The 20,834-nt window shown below is 37.0% G+C and overlaps 1 protein-coding gene across 4 annotated transcripts in view; it reads left to right on the top strand.

Annotated features, from left to right (window-relative positions):
• The first annotated feature begins 40 nt into the window (after nt 1-40).
• kdm6a (lysine (K)-specific demethylase 6A) overlaps nt 41-20,834 on the top strand; it is a 73,096-nt gene continuing 52,302 nt past the window's right edge. For 2 of the 4 annotated variants that reach the window (XM_077215381.1, XM_077215382.1), the window contains exons 1-6: nt 41-508; nt 646-709; nt 7,499-7,607; nt 7,703-7,752; nt 17,834-17,892; nt 19,479-19,523. In XM_077215381.1, coding sequence (XP_077071496.1) covers nt 351-508; nt 646-709; nt 7,499-7,607; nt 7,703-7,752; nt 17,834-17,892; nt 19,479-19,523 — 485 coding nt within the window. In that variant the 5' untranslated portion in view covers nt 41-350. The remainder of the gene's footprint in view (nt 509-645; nt 710-7,498; nt 7,608-7,702; nt 7,753-17,833; nt 17,893-19,478; nt 19,524-20,834) is intronic. The other 2 variants (XM_077215383.1, XM_077215384.1) reach the window with 1 other exon arrangement.

Consider the following 20,834-nt stretch of genomic DNA (forward strand, 5'->3'; position numbering starts at 1 on the left):
ATCACGTGGTCCTCGACGAAAGCAGCGATTGGCCCAAACCACAGAGAAGGCGTTCCGACGGCGGCGGCGTGGGTTCGCTTGAGTGACACAATTATAACAAGTTTGAGCTGGCGACTAGGGGGAAGTTTGAGACATTACTAAATAACAATTTAAACCGTTAAACCTTGCATTGCTCATTTTGCATGTATTTTGGTGTACCTGCTACCTGCGACTCATTTATGTCGAGGACAATGTGAAAAAGGGGGTGTTCAGAGGAAATTATTTTCCGTCTATTCATTTTTGCGTGTAGATCTACGCAAAAGGGTGCTCGGCTTGCGGTGCGTAAATATTTTCGCTGGAGTTTTTTGTCTATGAAATCGTGCGGAGTGTCGGTGGCCGCTGTAGCTCGCGCTGCTGCTGGTGGTGGTGATGAGGAAAAGAAAATGGCGGCGGGAAAAGCGAGTGAAACCGAGGAGGACTTTCCGAAGCTTACGCCGCAAGAAAGGGAGCGCTTGGCCAGCATAGACAGGTCAGTTAAAGCCCCTTTACCTGCACCGATGACCCTCTGTGCATTTTCATGAGCCTTTCCCGCATGTTAAAGCAGTGCAAATGAATGCGGTGCAGGTAAAGTAACACGGAACCGCCTGTGTTGTCCTCTATTTGCAGCACACTGTTTGGATTTCAGAGGCTTCATGAAGATGGCGCCAGAACGAAGGCCTTGCTGTTAAAGGTACGAGTGTATGACACTGATGGGGTTCTAGACAGATAGACGCATAACTCTGTTAATCATATAAGGGAAATTACAACGCAACACCAGTCTCCACAATGTAACCACAATGCACAGAAAAAAATGCATTTAAATTGATACAGTAATGCAATGACACTTAAGGGGGTCTATAGACATAAGTGTATACTTTATTAATCAGCAGCCATATACAGCCCGAAAAACATTGCATTGTACAGAATAATGCTGTGTGCGTGACACTTTTATGACGCTGTAAACCGATATTTATAATGTAACAAGATTCAAGAAATAGAAGCTATACACAATATTACCCGTGTACTATAAAGCCACATAGATGTATAAATATAAACCAAATTATCGCCCAGCGATATATTTAAAGTTGGATAGTTGGTCTACATCCGACTTACATCCGCATATATTCAGTATAACGTGACTCACGTAAAGCAAATCTGCGTGATTGTGTATCGTTGCAAAATTTAAACTACACTATCCCTTAGCTCTTATCGGCTAAATGCGACTAGATGATATAATTTTTACCATCATTACTTTGTGTAAGTCTGCTCTGAAACATTGCGTATTGTAATAAAAGCACTATTCAATTAAAATGGATTTGATAGGCTGGTCTGTGCATGTCAGGGATACGTTTCTGTCGTTGTTCCCCTCAGTTAATATTTTGATTGCCTTGAAAGTAATCATGGAGTTATTAAACCGAGTGTTATGTTTGTTTGGGTTTAAACTGCAGTCAGACTTTCTTCATTTTGTGCGTTGTTTTGCTGTTGACATTTATTTTTGTCAGTCCATATTGTATGAAATGATTTCACTAATTTTTGTCTATTATGATCTCGTTGAAGTGTGGTAACGTTAATGAAGAGTTGAGTGCAATGAGGAGGCTATTTTTATTTATTCGCATCCATTTGAATATCAGTTAAACAGTCAAAGATTTTTGTTTGTGTGTGTGTGAATAGCTACATTCTTAATTATAGAGAATTGTGCCAGAAGGTGCATCTGTCGTTTGATGATGATGATGATGATAAACACTCTGAAGTGTGTAAGTTTAGCTAGCTGAGCTGGTCATACTCGGTTAGGCCAGAGTTGTGAATTATTGAACTTATTTTCAGATCTTAGCCCGGTCTGTTGGCTATTGTAGTGCTTCGAGAGGAACTGGGAAGGTTAAAACTCTGATCCCCCACCAACGTTTCACCCGGCAGTGGCTACATGCTAGCTGGTTAGCGTGATGCTAACCAACTGTAACTGCATGTGAGCTGAACGCTGGTCTCTTTTCAGTCTTTTCTCATCGGCCATTCTTTCAGTAAAGCAAGCAAGTTGCTTACGAGGACTTGCATGTTGTTTAACCATGGATTTTGCGGATAATGGAGGTTTTCATTTGGCCAGTTGACTTAGGTTTCTTTGCTAGGTTGCATGACTTTTCCTGCATTTGCATGCAGCATTTGTTGCAGTACGCCAGTGCTGGATAGTGGATATTATGTCTCATGAGCCTTTAATTTGTTTTAATGGCTGATGTTTTATTTAAATATGTGGCTGTTGTCACATATTAACAACATATTTGCATTTTTCATTGTCATTTTGCAGGACCCTTAATATAAATATATACTGCAATAAAGTATAAGGTTTAAGTTATAAAAATGAAAAAGGTCTCTGCACTTAGAAAAATGAATGAAAAAAGTCTCTGCACTTAAAATATTTTGGATTATTGTTTTATCAGAAGTATGGATGTAAGCTTATAGACACAAATGTGCTGTAAGATAATGAGATTAATAGGTTGGATTTATTATTCATAGAAATTGATATTTACTGGCCACATGAAATGTACTAAATAATTGCTGATAATGATAAGAAAACCTTAAAGGTTTAGTTCACACAAAAATAAAAAATTCTGTCATCAACTCACTCTAATGTTGCTCCAAACCCGTAATACTTTTTATTCATATTTGAAACACAACAAGTGAAGATATTTTAATGAAATCTGAGTGATTTCTATTCTATCCCACCATAGATAGCTTTGCAACAACCACTTTGATGCTTCAAAAAGTCATAAAGAGATTGTAAACTAATAGGAATTGAGTGGTTTTGTCCATATTGTCTGAAGAGACTTGATGAAAATGTGGACTAAATCGCATTTATTCACATAAACATTCATCAATATAAATGCACATATAAACATTCATTAATGCACACACATCATTTGGCATTCTTGCTTGACATGCGAGAACCAATGAAGTTCATTCTTGTTACGCAACACATTTGAGCTTCCACAAGAACCAATAGCTAAACAATGTTATTGTCCATTGGTGTGGATGCTTTATAGTTGTTATCGTTATTGGCATGAACAGGCATTAACAATGGTCATCTGTGATGTTTCACATGAAATGTTTTGTAGCAGACACATTTCTACAATTCCATGTAGACTTATTTTTTTTACATCTTCTTTTGTAAATCATCTGGATTTTTCTCAGGAGATGGACAGGTGGAATGTTTAATTACTATCTCTGCAATAAGCCAGACATTTTGAAGTTCTGGTGGCTCTAAAATGAATGAGACTATTCATTTAGAAATAAACGTGCACATCTCTGTATCACTCGGCACAGTGCTGTTGGTGAGAGCGTTGCTTGCTGTCTGTCTGCCTCTGTTCAACTCTTCCCACAACTAGCCATGTCTGTCAAAACATGTTGTCCCAGATACAGCTCTCTTCAAAGATCACAGCAGTGTTTCCACCTCTAAAACTAGTGTCGCGGAGCGGGCGTGTTACGGATACGTGGTGTAAAAATAGGAGTGTAAATATTAATCGATTCGTATCGATGCATCGATTATACAGCCGACGATTCGATGCATCGATCCGTCCGCAAGAGTATCGATTAATGTGTTTGTTTTGCCGCCTGTCTATTTTCAGCATCCGCTCATATGCGTACAAACGATTGTTGTTATGCACTGGGCTAACGCAACTAAACTGCCAGTGTGAATGCACCTTCAGTCACTTAGTCGGCGAATTCCAAGCTAGCAGTTATTAGCGTAAACAAACAGGCGCTAACGTGTACAAAAGGCTACAAAAGGTGCAATTATAATATTACTATAGTTTTTTGGACAAAATTTAGTGATTTATGACCTTTTCCCAGCCTGTTTCTCATCCTCTGATTCAAACAGTCTGTTTTGGGGGTGTTTCCCCTTTAAGAGTTCAGTGTTAACGCCCACTGTTATGATTGGCTAACGTCAGTGCTTATGCATAAATTATTAATGCCCCCTAGGCAGAACATGCACGGATTCTGCGGAACTGTTTACATTAGTAGCGGGTGCTGCCAATTGCTGCGTGCGAGCCGATGGCTCTTGCAATGATATGTTGATGAACCCTATATGTTTGAGCCGGAATCAGATATGGAATCAGAAGAAAATGAACCATCACCACAACAACTAGGAATGGATCAGCCCGTGTCCACATGGAAAGTGTGAAACTATTTTTAATGAATATGTCATTTGTAACCCGAGACACTTGAAAACGGGGTATTGTTGCGTAATCATCCTATAATTTGCTAACAGTTGAACATTATTTGTCTGAGTGGGTCGGTCAGTTTGACATCCTACATCTTTTAATACGGGGCCTGAACATGACGGACTCTGAAAACAATATGCAAGTAAACTAAGTAAAAACACTGTGATTATTCATAATGAATGAACCTGCAATTAACGTTTTAAAAAGTAGTTTTAAGATGAAATACATTACTTACAGTGTGCGGTGTCGTTGCTGGGCCTAGAATAGTCGGCACGGTCTGATCTTTAAGCAAAAGTTTTCTGGCAAAGCCAGCATCATACTGCGATTTGTTCTCAAAACAGTCATCCTTGAAATGTAGGCTAGAGAAGACAGTTTAAATTAACACTGCAGTGACTGGGACGTCTGCAAAAAATAATCTGCATCCGTTTTTCTCTGACTTCTGGATCTTTCGGCAGCGTATTCAAACATGTTTGTCCACAGCCAGGAACGATGATGCGAAATGAGGCGTAGTCGTCTTGCGCTTGAGGCGGTCTTATGCAAACGACTGGTACGTCACTTCGTACCGTGAAGTCACTTCGTACCATGGATCCCCAACGAGCTGTATTCAGAGCTTGATTAAATAAATTGTTTGTTTATAATGGGGAGGACGTCTTAAGCTATGAAACTTGCAGGAGGTTTTAATGGTACAAAGACCTCTTATATACCAAACGATCAAAGCAAATTTGGTTTCTCTTGTCATGACCCCTTTAAACTTACACAATTAAGTTATTGTTTACAATTATCTATATTTTAAAACGATTCTATAATTTTTTTTATTTTTCACACAAATTTCTGGTGATCAAATGAAGACATAAAACATTAATTTAATTTATTTTAATCATGAAATTAAACAAACATTTTGTCCAACAACGTGCTGCACAATGAGCTTTACTGTCAAAATTAAAACAATGAAGAACATTTGTGATTATTCCTTAAATAAAGTTTTGATCGTAATTTATTTCTATTAGTATTATTATTATTACATTCAGACGTATCTAAATTCTACTGTACAACAGTAATATATTTCTGTCAAGTTCTTTATTTTGACGGGTTGCCGTGAAGACCTTTGAGTTTCTGTGTGTTTATGACATGATGATAGTTTTTCTCTCAATAGTAGGGGAAACACTGCACAGTGCAGCGGTTAAATTAACGCTTCTTCCTTTTAGTTTCACCAAAACATGTATAAATATTGGCCCAAACATTATTGATCAAAAAAATATTCTGAAGTTTTTTTTGGTTTCTAGATATTGTCTGTCTAAAAAGACTTTATGGTAGCCAATGTTTATTATTTGAATTTACAGAATTCTCTCATTGACCGATCTTTGTAAACAAGCGATCAATCATTTGATATATGTCATAAAGCATGTGGTAGTCAGTGTGTTTAGCTTGTGTGCATGTATAACAATTTCATCATCTCCAGCCTAATTAATGTTCTAGCAATTTAACACGATAGTCCAAAACATATAATAATACAAACTGAATCCTCCTGAACTGCTTGTGTCTTAGAAAATGACCAGTGTATTTAACCTTTTCTGTGACCTTCAGTTCTGTTCAACTTGAATGATGTTGTAGGTGTATCAGATTCAGAGCTTTAAAGTATAACGATAGGGGACAAGCAAACAAGACCACCGGTTGAATATTGTGTGCTGCATTAGTATATTTACAATGATTGCTCCTTCTGTACTTCTGTTGCTTTGTCTCAAACATTCTACCAAAGCAGATAAAAAAAGTATTTAACACTGTATTAGTCATTCATGCGTCACATTTATTTTGGAGTTAAGCTTGTTAGATGAAACGAAGTAAATGTTAAACGTTATAACGTGTAAGTAAAGGTTAAAGTTGAACTTTGTAAAGGCACTTTGGGGTTGGGATTTTTGGGGTTTAGAAGAAACTCAAGGCTGTAAAATAATATTTCAATTTAAGTTGGGGTGTTTGATATGGCAAAAATATCATACCACGATATTTGTCAGACAGGATCTCAATCGTTTTACGATACTTATTCATTTAGTTTTTTTTACGACTATTTTGCAAGTCACTGAGCAGTATGGTCAAACTAATTTCCCTATTTTAAAAATGTAGCCTTACAAGGTAGGACAAGTAAGTAAGGGTGGGCGTGGACGATAGTCAAAATTATTATTATTATTATTAGGCTTATTTTTTCATTGTTATTGAAAATAAGAGCAAAGCTGCAAATTACAAATAATAGGTCAAAAACAATGAGATAAAAATGAAATAAACAGTGCATTAATATTCTCAGCTACAAAGTAGGTGTATTTACTGTAACATTAGCATTCGAGTAAGAAATTGAATAAACAAATGTAAAAATAAAACATACTTAGAATTAAATGTATACACTGATTCTTAAAGCTACTGAAGTTAATCAAGCAAAATCAGTGAGTGATTTATCTCTTTGTATTTTGTTTGTAATTAATGATAATGACACTTTTCTGACATGATATAAATATAAGATATAAATGACTGAAAACAGATCGTAGTATCGTACTACATAAACAAAGGCAGCTCGCGGAGACATTTTAATCATTCACGATCTAAAATCGTGCCCACTCCTAATTTAAGTGTTTTCTTTTTTTAAATGGAAGTTGTTCTTGTGATGGCAGTGCTTAATTTTCTGCATCATTACTCCAGTCTTCAGTTTAGTGTCACATGATCCTTTGGAAATCTTTCTTATATGCTGATTTTTGTGTTCAGGAAACAATTGTTGAAAACAGTGTGGAAACCATGAAAACTTTTGATGTTTTGAACGTTCAAAAGAACAGCATTTATTTTAAATGGAAATCTTTTCTAGCATTAAAAATTTATTCATTTAATGTGTCCTCGCTGCTTTCTCCTATTCCCGGAAAACCCAAACTTTTAAACGGTAGTGTATGGCTGCTGCTGAATTTTGAATCATGTTAAATAATACAGACATTTGGCTACAGAATATTTCATAATGTGGGCTGAGATATGTTTGGATTGAGCATTAGACTGTTTAAGTGCAACTACCTGTACATTTTTTACATGCATTAGAAGTATCAAGAGAATATATTTTTCTGCATTGTATATGAGCAACGCTGGAGTATCTAATGGTAAATATGACTATGGTAAAGTTGATTGAAAAATTTATCTAACAGGCCCAATTGGTTTGTCCTGTAAATTGTTACCAAATTCAAGACAAACTGATTGATTTTTCCAGGTGGTCATTCTTACTTGTTTTGTTTGCTGTTCCTTCACAGGCTGTTCGCTGCTATGACGTCTACATCTTAAAAGCTGAAGGGAAAGTGGAGCCAGAGGTGTTTTGCCAGTTGGGACACTTCAACCTTTTACTGGAAGATTATTCTAAAGGTGAGTTCTGACTTAAGGAATATTTATTTTATTCTATTCATTAAAAAAATGTGACAACCAGCCATAATCTCTCTCTTTTTTTTTTTTTTCTTCAGCATTATCTGCATACCAGAGATACTACAGTTTACAGTCAGACTACTGGAAGGTGAGGGATGCTTGATTTTCATTGATTACACTCTGGCATAGTTTACATTTGCTGTTAAATCCATTCAACAAGTAGACAGTAGGGGTGGAACGGTACATGTATTCGTATTGAACCGAATCGGTACGGGCGTCACGGTTCGGTGCATGAATTAACACAGTGAATACACGGTATAAAAATAAATAAAACTCGCGTGCAAATTAATTAATGTACTGCGGAACTACTGTTAGATGCGCGGGTCCTTTAGGGACACCTAATCTGTTGCCCTGCTAGGTTTGTTTACTTTAGCCTGCCTCCGCAGCGCAAGCCTCCGTTGACCGTGCGCGCGCCTTCCCAAATGGACGAGGCATTTATACTTCGCGCTCGCCGGTGTACTATTCTTTTAAACAACAGTGTGCGACTCGGTGTAATTGTCCTCTAAACCATCAGGAATCAGCGGTGAGAATTAAGGTACACTCGTGAATGTTTATTTTAGTACTTTAGTACTCTACTAACACTTTAGGACACTCAAACCACACTACTAAAGAATCGTGTAAAGCAGTAAACCAGATTATTCCTTGTGACATTAGAAAAAAAATGGATATGAGAACGTAACCTACAACTAAATTAACTTTATCTTACATATTTTCTAAACATTTTTATTTAGTTTTGTGAACCTTTTTATAAAACATGGCCATTTATTTTTATTTAAAGGGCTTATGTCTGCTATTGTTGGCTCATTTTGTTAATGTAAGCAACTAATTTAGACACAAGAAGTGGGTGTAAAAAATAATAAAATAAAAATAATTGCCTTCTGCATTTTTGTTTTGCCTTTCCCTCCATTGTACCGAACTCGTACCGAACCGTGATGTCTGAACCGAGGTATGAACCGAACCGTGACTTCTGTGTACCGTTCCACCCCTAGTAGACAGCACTAAATACAGGTGTTAACAGGGACCAGTGTGTTTTTGAAATTCATTTTGATCCGATTACTACCACACTCGTATGTGGTCATGGATGCAGGTAGCAACATTGCATTTGTTTTAATGCATATTGAACGGTGATGTACTTGCGTAAAGTGTAATCATGTGTCAAACAAGGGTTAACTTAAAGTAAGCTAAGTGATAATGATACAATGAAAAATAAACGCATACTTGCTCAAGACTAAGACTATTTTTAGTAGGACCAATTCCAGGTGTCTGTCATTAGTGAAAGCAATACAGTTTGATGTGTCTGGCTATGTGTAGCTGTCTGTAAGAAGGTTTTTGAATGTGGAATTAGATCCTGGGTGAGTGTCAGTAATGGCCTCTGACAGCTCTGGGTTCCGAACACTGTTTTCTCCTTGAGCAATAGTGACGTTCTTGGCTGTGAAATTTCTTTGGCAGTGTAAACTTTCACCGTGATGGAGTGCTTTTGACTTCAGATATGGCTGTCAAGTGTAGAGGTGACATCTCTCACATATCAGGCGCTAAGCCTCAGCATACGGCTAATAGAAGCTGATTTTCAGCACAGATGAGCTGAATGTTCTTTTGTGAGTTTCTTACCGTTTTTAGTATAAATTAAATTTTTGCATTGGCACTATTTAAGTTCGGATGGCTGATTGAAAAATTAAGCCAAGTTTCCATCCACGTTTTGCGCTGTTTTGTTATCGACGAAGTGAACATGCGTTAAAAAAGATTGTGAAATTTGCTGTCTCCAGCCTGTTTAACATCCAATTGGCCTTTTACCAATAAAATGGTGTGCGTAACGACTAGGGATGGGAATTAGGGGTGTCCATGGTTGACCGATTAACCGTTAAAAATTGCGTAACCGAGTGTGGCGTCAATGGCGTGCATTGAATTTAGTTGTAATACATTTTTGCACCGCCAGAGCGCTCCCAGACATTTGAATTGTCCACAAGCAGTTCACTTTTCATAATTTTAAGGCCGTAAATAGGCTTTCATTTCTCAAATAGTGTAATGTCTTAATTTTAGTTTGAATAGGTCTTAAATTAAGGAAAGACGAGGTGTATTCACCTTGCTGAGGGGGATGTGATCAAAGCCTGGAGTGGAGCGAAAGCACGTTCCTCTCTCCACTCTAAGCATTCTGTAATCACTTCGCTAACAGTCCACTCCTGGTTTTCAATTCCCGCTCACAGAAAAAAAACGAACATGTAAAAAGACCGCTTACAAGTAAACATTTTTTTAATAGTTGGTTGGGATGAGTAGCCTAACTGAGTAGCCTATTTAATTGGAATATCAAATAGGTTGTGCGATTATTTAAAAAAATCTCCATCTCCATGTTTTCGGTGCTGACGCGTTCATGTAATGTAGCCTGGGTTGCGCTGCCAATAACCTAAAAGCTGTCAAAAAGAACAGGCAAAAGTAATGATTATGAATATGTCAAATATAGCAAAGAGACATTTTAATTGTTTCCAGGCTCATTCAGCTGGAAAGATGAAGTTGACAATGCTGATTCGCGATCTTCGCAGTGACCTCGCCAGAGAGAAATGCACTTTTCATACGGATTACATAAGCAGAGAGCAGTCTGTTTTCTTTCGTTTTGAATTGTTGTGTTTAAAAGTAGACATTTCAATATAGATTTATTTCTCAGGTCTGTGAGACAAGTAGGCTACCTTATAGCCTACGCTGAGTTTCGGAATTCGTTTATGAGATGAGCTCCAGTTCACGCGCCGGCGGCTCCGTATTATCTAATGTCTGCTATATTTACTTATTTCCAGGTAATTGGTTGATGAAACATTGATTAAAATTAAGATACAATTAATACAAAACGAAATTCACTTTAAAGAAAGGGTTTGTGCATTCTCTTTGAGGTCTCTGTGAAAGTTTTAGTGCCGCATCCAGAACTGCCACGTCCAATTGTTTGTTCCATATAAATGCGAACACGAAAAATAAAATAAAATGAATATTTTATGTTCTGGGGAGAACTGACCCTTCTTCATTCGGCAGTAGTACTTTTGGTTTGTGCAGTGTAATTCACAGAATTAGGTAGCCTAAAACAATATTTTGCCACCTAAAAGTTAAAGATGTTTTGTGCAGTTATTAAAGGTGCTTTCTCGTGTGTCTGTATCTCGGGGTTGTGGCGCGTACACTATGGTTAACCGAGTATTAACCGCTAAGGGCCTCGGTTAACGGTTAATGAAAAACTTGAAAACGTGCAGCCCTAATGGGAATTGAAAATCGGTTCGACTCGAGAACCGGTTCTAAGTTTTACGAACCATCGATATTGTATGCCCTCGACTAGGGGTGGGCGATATAGCCTCAAAATTATATCACGATATTTCAAGAATATTTGCGATAATGATATTTATGACGATATAGAAATTTTTTTTGTTGTTGTTGAAAATTGTCTTATTATGTTTATCTCGCCTAAATGTTTGCTCACTCATTGCGTTTTTACAATGTGGTAATTTTGTTGTTAAGAGTTTACACAACACAAGGAAGCTTGATTTCAATCTTTGAATTAAATGTTAAATGTGTGTAGGTTAGGTATGTAACGATACACTTGCAACCGGTTGAAAATCGATAAAAATGTGTGACGATTCAAGTCGGTTGAAATGTTAAACGAATCGCGATACACGTTTTAGGCAGGGGCGTATACTGTAGCCTACTGTGAAGTTGTGAACCTCGCTTTACAGGCACAATAGCAGCAAGCACACACTGGCGCGAAGCTAGCTAGTGTTTTCCACTTCATTCATTGAACTTGAGCTTGTGTGAGCCAAGCTCAACTTCTATAGGAATGGACTGAAAACGCTCGGTTTGCTCCGCTCGCGCCGCGCCAGTGTGTGCCTCACTGGTGTGCACGCGCCATCAAACACATGGCGACGGCAAGCGTAGATATTGACTCATTCAAATCGGAGGTGTGGCGGCATTTTGACTTTCCGTAGAGTAATAATAAAGACCACTGTGAGAAGCACAAGTCAACTCCGTTTTCATGTAAAAGGCATTAATACGACAAGTGCGAGAGCCACGGAGATCACAAGGTGCATCAGTGTTTTCGTGACAACCAGGTGTTTTATTTATTTTACGATCTCTTTCTCTAAATGTGTACATGGATATATATTTTTTTATATAGAGAATTTATTGATGGTTGTGGCATATTTTTCTAAATATGTTTTGTTTTTTTACTCTTGCTAGTGTAATGATACAAATTATAACAAAATTAGAAGCCCTCTAAATGTGGTACTAATTTTACATAGTCTTTTACTTAGTGTGGGAAGGTACCAGTGTCCACCCTCTTGACCAGACAGACAGAAAGACTGAGTTGAAACAACCTTGAAGCAATTTTTTTTTTAAATTTCAATGAAGTTTTTTAATTTGACAAATATATTTCAAAATGAAAAAGAAATATGCAGCATTTTGTCTGAGAAATAATAAAAGGGACACTTTTTCATTTATAATTTCTTAAATTAATGACTTGTTAAAAAAATCGTGAGAAAATCGTATCGTGAAACCAGTATCGTGAATCGTATCGCATCGTGAGTTGAGTGAATCGTTACATCCCTAGTGTAGGTCTAACACCAGTATTCAGAAATACTACAGAAACATAAAGTAATCAAATGTAAAATAACACGTAGTCTTTTAGTTCTGTTTCCTGATTAAATTAAATACATTGGCTAATAATCCTCATTCATTACAATTAAAGCTATCTTTTGTTGTTTTGACGACAACATTAATCACAGATGCATAGCCTATGGGCTGCTGTCACTTTTACAGCTAGTGCACGGATCCATTGCTGTTTTCATTATACTGTCTGTCACATGCGTTTTATACATAACCGACTGTGTTTATGAGTATACTTACCAAGACAGGAAGTTTTACACAATTTTGCGTTTTTCCCCCATTAAAGGATATAATCTGCGAAAAATAACTTTAGCGAGCTGTAGGCTACTCTATGTATGCACACAGCGCAACTCTCTCAGAGAGTGCGCGAGTAGCTTACTGGATAGTTTAAAACCGCTTGAATGTTTAAACTGAAAAGAATTAAGAAGACTTGAAAATTATAAACTTTAGTTACGATGCACTGATGGCCCGATTGTGCAAGAGACCATTCAGTCATGTCCCGACTCCTAAACGCTCGCGCCCAGACAGGTGTTGTTGTTGTACGTGCTAGGTAATGTAAATGCGCCATACGTCATTGTGTCATTATATCATTGATATCGCGATATGACACTTTTTTTATCATGTAAAATTGTATACCGGTATTATCGTGGACGGTATGATATGGCACACCCCTACCCTCGACGTTAACGATTCCCTCTTATCGATGCTCCTGCTCCGAGTCCCAACCATAATAAACAGACCGTGAACTCACAACTTTCCCTTTTGTCCTTTATCGGGCACCATAGCGCGACGTCCTATACGCATCTGTGCGTCATGATGTCAAAGCGATTTGAGCAGAGGAGGTAAACATTGAGTGGAAAAGACGATCTAAAGCTTGGCTTTATTTTACTAAACGAGACAAATTATGCTGTTTCCAGTTTGCAATAACAGGGTTTTTCCTGCATTGAAATTTTTTTAGCGCCCGCCAAAACAAATTTTTGTCCTGCCAAAGTCTTATTTGATCGGTGAATAATGTAGATGAACTGCTGCGCTTGTGACAGGGCACATGTTTAACTGAAAGAACGAGCAGAGAGAGAGAGAGAGACCCGGTCGCGCGCGCGCACTCTCTCACTTCGGAACCAGGCGAAATTGTAAACAAGACTTCACCATCTCCACACTAAGCGCTGTCTTGCTCCCTCTCCCTCACACATATTAACCAAAATTAATCGACATGATGTTAAAAGGTCGGAAGACCAAAGTTTCATGTGGAGCATTTAGAGATTTTGTTTTACTGATTTACCGCTGGGTGTGAATTGTGCTAAAATAAGTTACCTTATCTTCTCTGAAAAGCGTTCCGCACATTCAGCTGACATAAAACAACCCTTTAAATAAATTAAAAAAATGATCCATTGATGAAATGTTTTCTTTGTTCACACAAATCTTGTGGGATGTCCATGTCCTAACTGCTGGGATAATCACACTACGCACATGACACGTCCAACTCGCGAAACTCATTTGAACCGATTAATTTAATGAATGGTTAAAACAACTGATCTTTCCAACACTGAACTCACCAGACGTCTGAATCGTGTAACTAATCGGTAACACTTTACAATAAGGTTCCATTTATTACATAAAGTACAGAATGCTTACTCAAGGGTAAGCTTTAAAACAATAAAACACTTAATTTTTTTTTTTTTTTTTGCTGAAAAAGCATATGACTAATTTCCACACAGTGCTATCAGGAATCAATAAGAGAATCGTTAAAGAATCGGATCGATAAGCAGAATCGTCAGTGGCATTGATATTGATAAAATCGTATCAATTCCCATCCCTAGTAACGACATCATCCCTAAAAAGACCCTGGATTGTTGTATCGAAGAAAAAAATCTGCCCTCGAGACATTTCCATTCTTTCGCGTATATCCCAAGTGATGTAGTATCTGCATTTTACAAAAAATGTGAAAGAGTAATGAGGCATTTGGAATTGGACCGTTTATTATTTTCATGCCTATTACTAAATTAGGAAATATTAGGAAATCAGAAGATCACTGCAAAGTGGGACTGCTGGTCTGACAGGACTGCATGTAAAAGCCTTCATTTGATGAACCTCATGGAGCATTTGTCCTGTAGCATATGCCAAATTCTAGGGTCCATAAAAAGGGTTGGCAGTTCAGTGAAATGTTCTGTCATGTCTTTAACATAAGCCTTGAACATGCCGTCAAGCCAGTCGCGGTTTGATGTGGCACATATTCAGATCATTCAAACCAAAAAAGTTATTCGCTCTGCTTCAATAACATCAAATCGATCAAAAACATCATATTGCTGCTGATTTTTTTTTTTTTTTTTGTAGGCCTATACTTAACTTTTTGAAATGATCTATTGCTTAACTGATGCCGTCTTCATAATTCTAAAATTCGTTTAGAGGTTTTTAGATTCAATTCACTTAATTTTCTTAATTTGTTTGAGAGAAAATTATATTACAATAAATTGTAAATATAAAATTGCTTTAATGTGTCATGTTTGTGATTTTTCATTTCTCAAGTAACCAGCTTCAGACTTTTTTATGACTTTATTCAGATACACAAGTAACGTGTATTTTACCTTTCTTTTTGTCAGCTTTGGAAAAAGCCTTCATTCGTTTGAAAGATGTCTGATTTTAATTTGACAAGCTGCATAGATTGGCGCTATATTTTACTCATCCATTTGAAACAAAACTTTATGTATTATTAAATAGTGTACATAAAATGATTTTTTATTAACTTGTCATGTTTTTTTAACTTCATTATAAAGACTATTTAGACGTGATCATGCAATATTCAGAAACTGGTAAAGTTGAATTATTTTTCTGATTAACATTTATTAGATTGTAGACTGAAAAGAATGATTGCTCATAGGCTTATTATTTTTAAAATGGGAGCAACAACTGCCTATTCTGAATTTATACACTGTAAAAAGAAATAAATATCCTATATAATAGATTAATGTGCCTTAACTACAGAGAAACGGTGCTTTAACGGGAGCAACACCACGAATGCGGACGCTGTAGTATAGGCTAATTCTATCATGTGACACCACATTTGTTTGCGTTTATAAAGCCCTTTTTATTGAGACAGTGTTTCCAAATTAGTTTTTCGCAGTATTTGAAGTATTCGACCTAGAATTTATGCGCTAAAGTTCAATGGAAAAAGATTGTCGACATTTGCAAAAAAGTTAATGATAATTGTCATTTCTATCAGCTACATCATTAAAAGATTTATGCGCTAAACTTTTTTTTTTAACAAAAAAAAATGAATGGAAACCTAGCTATTGCAGAGCGCAGCTGTGGAAGTTAAAGATTTTGTACCTCCTGCAAAGTTTGTCCCACCCCCCTTCTGTTTAGGAGTCAGAATAATATTTTGGCTTTTAGAGTCAGGGCCCGTTCTAAATTTGTACCTGCTCTGAAGGGGTTAAGGGTGCTGTCTCTGCATTCAGACAGCTGTGTAGGATTTGTGCTGGTGTGAGGAGCAGTCATGTGCAGTACTGTCAGCCTGTCAGAGTGATGCACCATGTGCTCTGCAGTCAATTCTTGAGTCTGGCAGTCTCTTTCCGCGCTTGTCCTGACTTCACATTGCTAGCTTTTTAGAATGCAACCAAGTAGCGCATGCTTTAATGCCAGTCGTTAAAACTTCAGGTCATTGTTGCCTTCCTGATTGGATTTCAACAGAGCAGGACTTCAGTTAGTTTTGCATTCATCTAAAATGAAAAACCTGGTTTGCATTTTTAAGTCTTGTCGTTTGAAGTGAAGCTCCATCAATTTTGCATGGGGAAAGTTTTATATAATATCTAACATCAGTGATCAGAACTGAAGCTGTACTAAATGCACAAGAGTGAATCTGGTGGATCAGTTTCAGTCTCTCTTACTCTGTCTCACCACATAGTGGCCCTGATTCATTACACATTATTATGCCGTTTATTTTGTATTTTTGTGAAATTTCCTGTAGCTTAAACAGAAGAGCATGGTGTCAGCAACCGGTTGACCCCCAGGGAATTCATGAACTGATAAAAACATATAACTTGAATGCAAAGTCACTTTAAAGAAAAGCATTTGTCAAATGTAAAATTTTCTCTTTTACTATGCTATATCTACCATGTTTTTTTGCAGTTTTGCTCTGGCTTAAGGGATTATTCACACAAAAATTTTTTTTTTACATGGGTGCTGTTTTTTTTCACACAAGTTCAGAATTGAACTCCGTGACATTATTCTGAAGTTTTCTCTTCCAAATCGCTAAACTCTGTCAACACAACTCGTTGCGCAGTCTCTGCTCCGTATCTTCATCTTCATGCGATATTCATCACGGCACAGAATAAAATCCAGTACGTCCATAAAAATGTATTTTAAATTTAATGTGAGTAGATTAAAACAATGGCCTGTAACATGCATACTGTATGGCTATCTAAGTGATATAACCATACTTATTAGCAAATAATCAGAATAATGAAAATTGCATGCAAACTGGAGTGAAGAGTTCTGCTCATGTCATGTATCATGTAATTATAGTAGTCTATGTATTCTTTGTCATTCACTGCAATCAGATAAGGGCAAGAAGGCTGGACTTAAATTGTTTGATTGCATACATGGTGATTGAACAGCTGTCTGACTGAGATGGTGAACGTGAACATGGTTTGTGTAACATCAGCAACACATTATTAGCTGTTTGATAATGTAATCAAGCTAAAGGCTAATCATATTAATTACCGTTATGTGTCCGACGTTGTACAGAGCAATGCATAAAACATATTGCCATTCTGATGCATCGACTTGTATACGATTACGTGCCTGTATAATTCACTCTTCCACTTCTGAATCAGTTTCTGGTTTTAAAAATATTTTGCTGAATTAAACCAGTATTACTACTTGCCATTGTGCAGCATTTACTATAGTAAAGTTGACAGAGTGGATCTCTGAGCTGGTGTGAGTGAGTGGAGGCAGACTAATTAGCATATTCATGGTTTTGCATAAACTAAATGGAGCAAGGATGTAGTTACATTCAAGCTATTTTAAGGCATGAATATTTTTTTTTTCATTGGAAAAAAAACTTTTAAATATGTCATTTTGGTGATCAACGATGACTTTTAAGTGATAAAATGATTGAATACAGGGGGACTTCAAATTAGTTTTTCGGGAGCTTGCCATCTAGTTTCATCATCTAGTGAAAGTTCATTTGTGGGGAAGACGAGCCGCAGTGGCTTTCAGTTTGAGTCACACTTTGCCTCTGCAAGCGCAGATAACAAGTTGAGGCATAACCTGATCATGTTTAATTGATCCATATTTTCTTGCACTGTACATTCATTCCGTTATGTAAATATAACCTTTTGTGGTTGCGGGAGATGAAGACTTTGCCACCTATTTAGTTTAACTCTTGCTCATTAGCATTAGATCTGTCAGACCTGCTGTGAGGGTACTCATGCTTAAGGTGTCATCCTTTATGAGAAAGTCATCTCACAGATTAATTCAACTATGATGAATTAATGAATAGTTTGTTTTCATAAGTTTCTTACTCTCAGCTCTCTTTTTTTCCCCAGAATGCTGCCTTTTTATATGGCCTTGGTTTGGTTTACTTCCATTACAATGCTTTTCAGTGGTAAGTACACAATTTCAATGTATTCTGTAATGCATTTGTTTTCTTATGCATTCCATGTGGTTTCTTTTTTCATTTTTCGTCTTTAACACAGATTGTTCAAATATTATCCCTTATAGCATTTTTCATGACCTGATGCGTGATGCTGATGCTTTCTCAGCATACAGACTGATTTCAAATTCTGTATTTTATCATACACTTGCTCCTCTTTTTTTAACTTTTTTTTTTTTTTAATACTTTTAGCCTTTTATCTTTGTTGTTAAAGACTGCAGAATGTGTGAATTGTTGTTCTGTTGATAAATAACACGTGTTGTTTTTAAGGCATTATCTCTTCTTTGGTTTGTAGGGCAATTTACATAAATTGATTTAAAATCATATTTGAGTTATGTGATTAAACCATAAAATGTTGCCATATATGTATATGGTCCCACGCAGTTTTTGTGGTTCAAAGTAAAGGGTCTCTCCATTTGTGTGTGTGTGCGCGCGCATGTGCGGTGGGGTGGGGGTTGGTTGGTTGGCGTGTCATGTTTTTTGTTTGTTTTTTTGAGTGGCTTCCAGTATGGACATGATCCACAGACTCTCTCTCGGCCATTATGATTATAAGTCAAGCCTACAACATGGTTGTTTGCATTCATAGCTTTGCGTTGGTGTTCTGCAAGTACACAGCCAAAACTCTAGTTGGCGGTGTGGGCTACAGCAGCAAAGTGCAAGCAGAAGACCACATATGTGTTTACTTCTGTGCATACATTGCTGGAGAAGTGGCCACAGTGTTCACAAATAGACAGCTACTTTTGTTGCAACTGCAGTTAATAAATATTTAGTGTAATTCTTTAAAATTTCTGTTTTTTTGACATTGTCTATGAATAAACAAAAATATTATGGACTTAATTCATTTATGGTTTATGACCTTCTCTGTCCTCGCTGCTTTAATTTGAAGCTCAAAATTGCAACACTTATCGCACAAGGTGCTGAAAAACTGCAATGGACCGACATTGTTTTATGTTCAACTTAACTAGTATTTTATAACTAAGCCATAAAACAGGCTCAGGATTGTTTTTAAAACATGCAGTATTTATTACGGATGGACAATATCTGTACATGTTACTATAACATTTGAGATATAGGTATTTTTGCGGGGATGGGGATGCAGATTTTCTTGAACGAGTTTAATGCCTGCCTCTGCCTCGTGTTTTTTGTTCTGTGCAGCTGTCTATGCTTTACTAGTTTATTGCAGGTTTTTTTTTCTTTCAAATATTGTGGAATTATAAGTATATGATTTAACGGTCTCTAGTCTGGTGAATTTTAGGTTACATTTGAGATCTGCCAAAGACCATTATTGTGTTCAGTTGGTGATCTTGTGCCATCACTCAATGGAGGTCTGGGTCTTAAAAGAAAATGGGAAAAGCATCACATTCCCTCATTCATGAATCAGTTTTTCCCTCCCCAATAGCTTTTATGGTCATTTTAATATATATATTATTGTACCATCTATGAAATTATATAGGATATTGGTATTGATTTGGCAAATGTATGTACAGATGGCATGTTGTGATATTTACTACTGGAGGTCCCCTCTTTTCTTGTCTTAGGGCAGTGCAGCGCACCCCCTCAGATGCCCATTCTGGACAGAGAAGGTAGGCATACCATGTTGGTTTTGTAAGGGTATGCCTCAGACATGCTCTGTAGAATTGTTCAGCTTGCTTCAGCAGCAGGAATTGCATTTACTTGGAATATGTGGAAGTACATTGTGTATATTGGATAAAAAAGGAATGTGTTGATAGATGATAGAAATAAAGCATCTGCATCTTTAAAGGTGAAGTATATATGATATTTGTTTTTGTTAATATTAGTGGTGTCAACGTTAACACATTAAAGGTACAATATTGAAGGATTTTGTAGCAAAATATCCAAAACCACTTGCACAGTGTTAGCCTATACATTTTTCTTTCAATTGTGTACTTAAATTATCCTAAATGTTATCAAGAATTTGTAAATTCAGAGAAATTCCCAATTTTAAATAGTGCCCGTCACTTGTCGCCTGTCAATGACGTAATATCCATGTTATCCCTGGTTTCCGATTATACTGCCATAGTAACCGTGGCGACAGACATGAACAACTGCATTACGTCTAGGGGCATGCTCACGCTGTTGTTGTTTCCTTAAAACATTATGGACCATGCCAAGCAGACTTTGGGACAAAAGTAGAAATTATAGGAGGATCAATATCAGATTTTCGAGATGATAGTGTAGTAGACCAAATGAAACAGCGCTGCGTTGCCTCAAGATTAATTCGTCAAATAAACTGACCTGTGTGAGTAGTAATTCAGCACTTGCGGGTAGGTCGGTAGAATGAAATGTCCTTATCCCTTTGTCCATGCTGATTTCTCTCTCATTAGCAATCGTGCCCTGCTTCATACCACAGTCATGTTAAGAAACATGAATGTTTCAATGTTATGAAAATTTCATATCACAATTATAGTGACCAAAATTATCGCGATTATCTTTGTAAAAATTAGATGAAAAGGTTCAAATAGAACTGACTCACTGAAAACATTTCAACACGTTTTATATTTGGAAATCAACAAAAAACAAATAAAATTAGCAGCTCTATGCACTTTTTTTTAAGCATACACATTAAATTATATGAACGTTGTCAATAGCAACGCATTTTAACAGCACACATCTATTCTATCAGCGTGGACGTGCTCTCTCGTTTCATTAAAATTATGGCCCTATAATTTCCGCAGTCACAGAATCACGGACGGAATCGCAGAATTTGCAAGTTAACGCGGAATCTAGTGTTAATGCGGAATTTTACATGTTTGGAATGAAATTCCAAACAATTTTTGTGTGGGAGAAGAACGTATGTCTGGGGAAAATGCAGACCGGGGGAAGCAAATCTGGGAGACACAACCCCTCCCGTCATTTCAGCTGCCTCTCCCCCT

This window comes from Siphateles boraxobius, unplaced genomic scaffold (genome assembly GCF_051911475.1).
Source record: "Siphateles boraxobius isolate OS27281-9 unplaced genomic scaffold, OSU_SipBor_1 7, whole genome shotgun sequence".
Taxonomy (NCBI): Eukaryota; Metazoa; Chordata; class Actinopteri; order Cypriniformes; family Leuciscidae; genus Siphateles; species Siphateles boraxobius.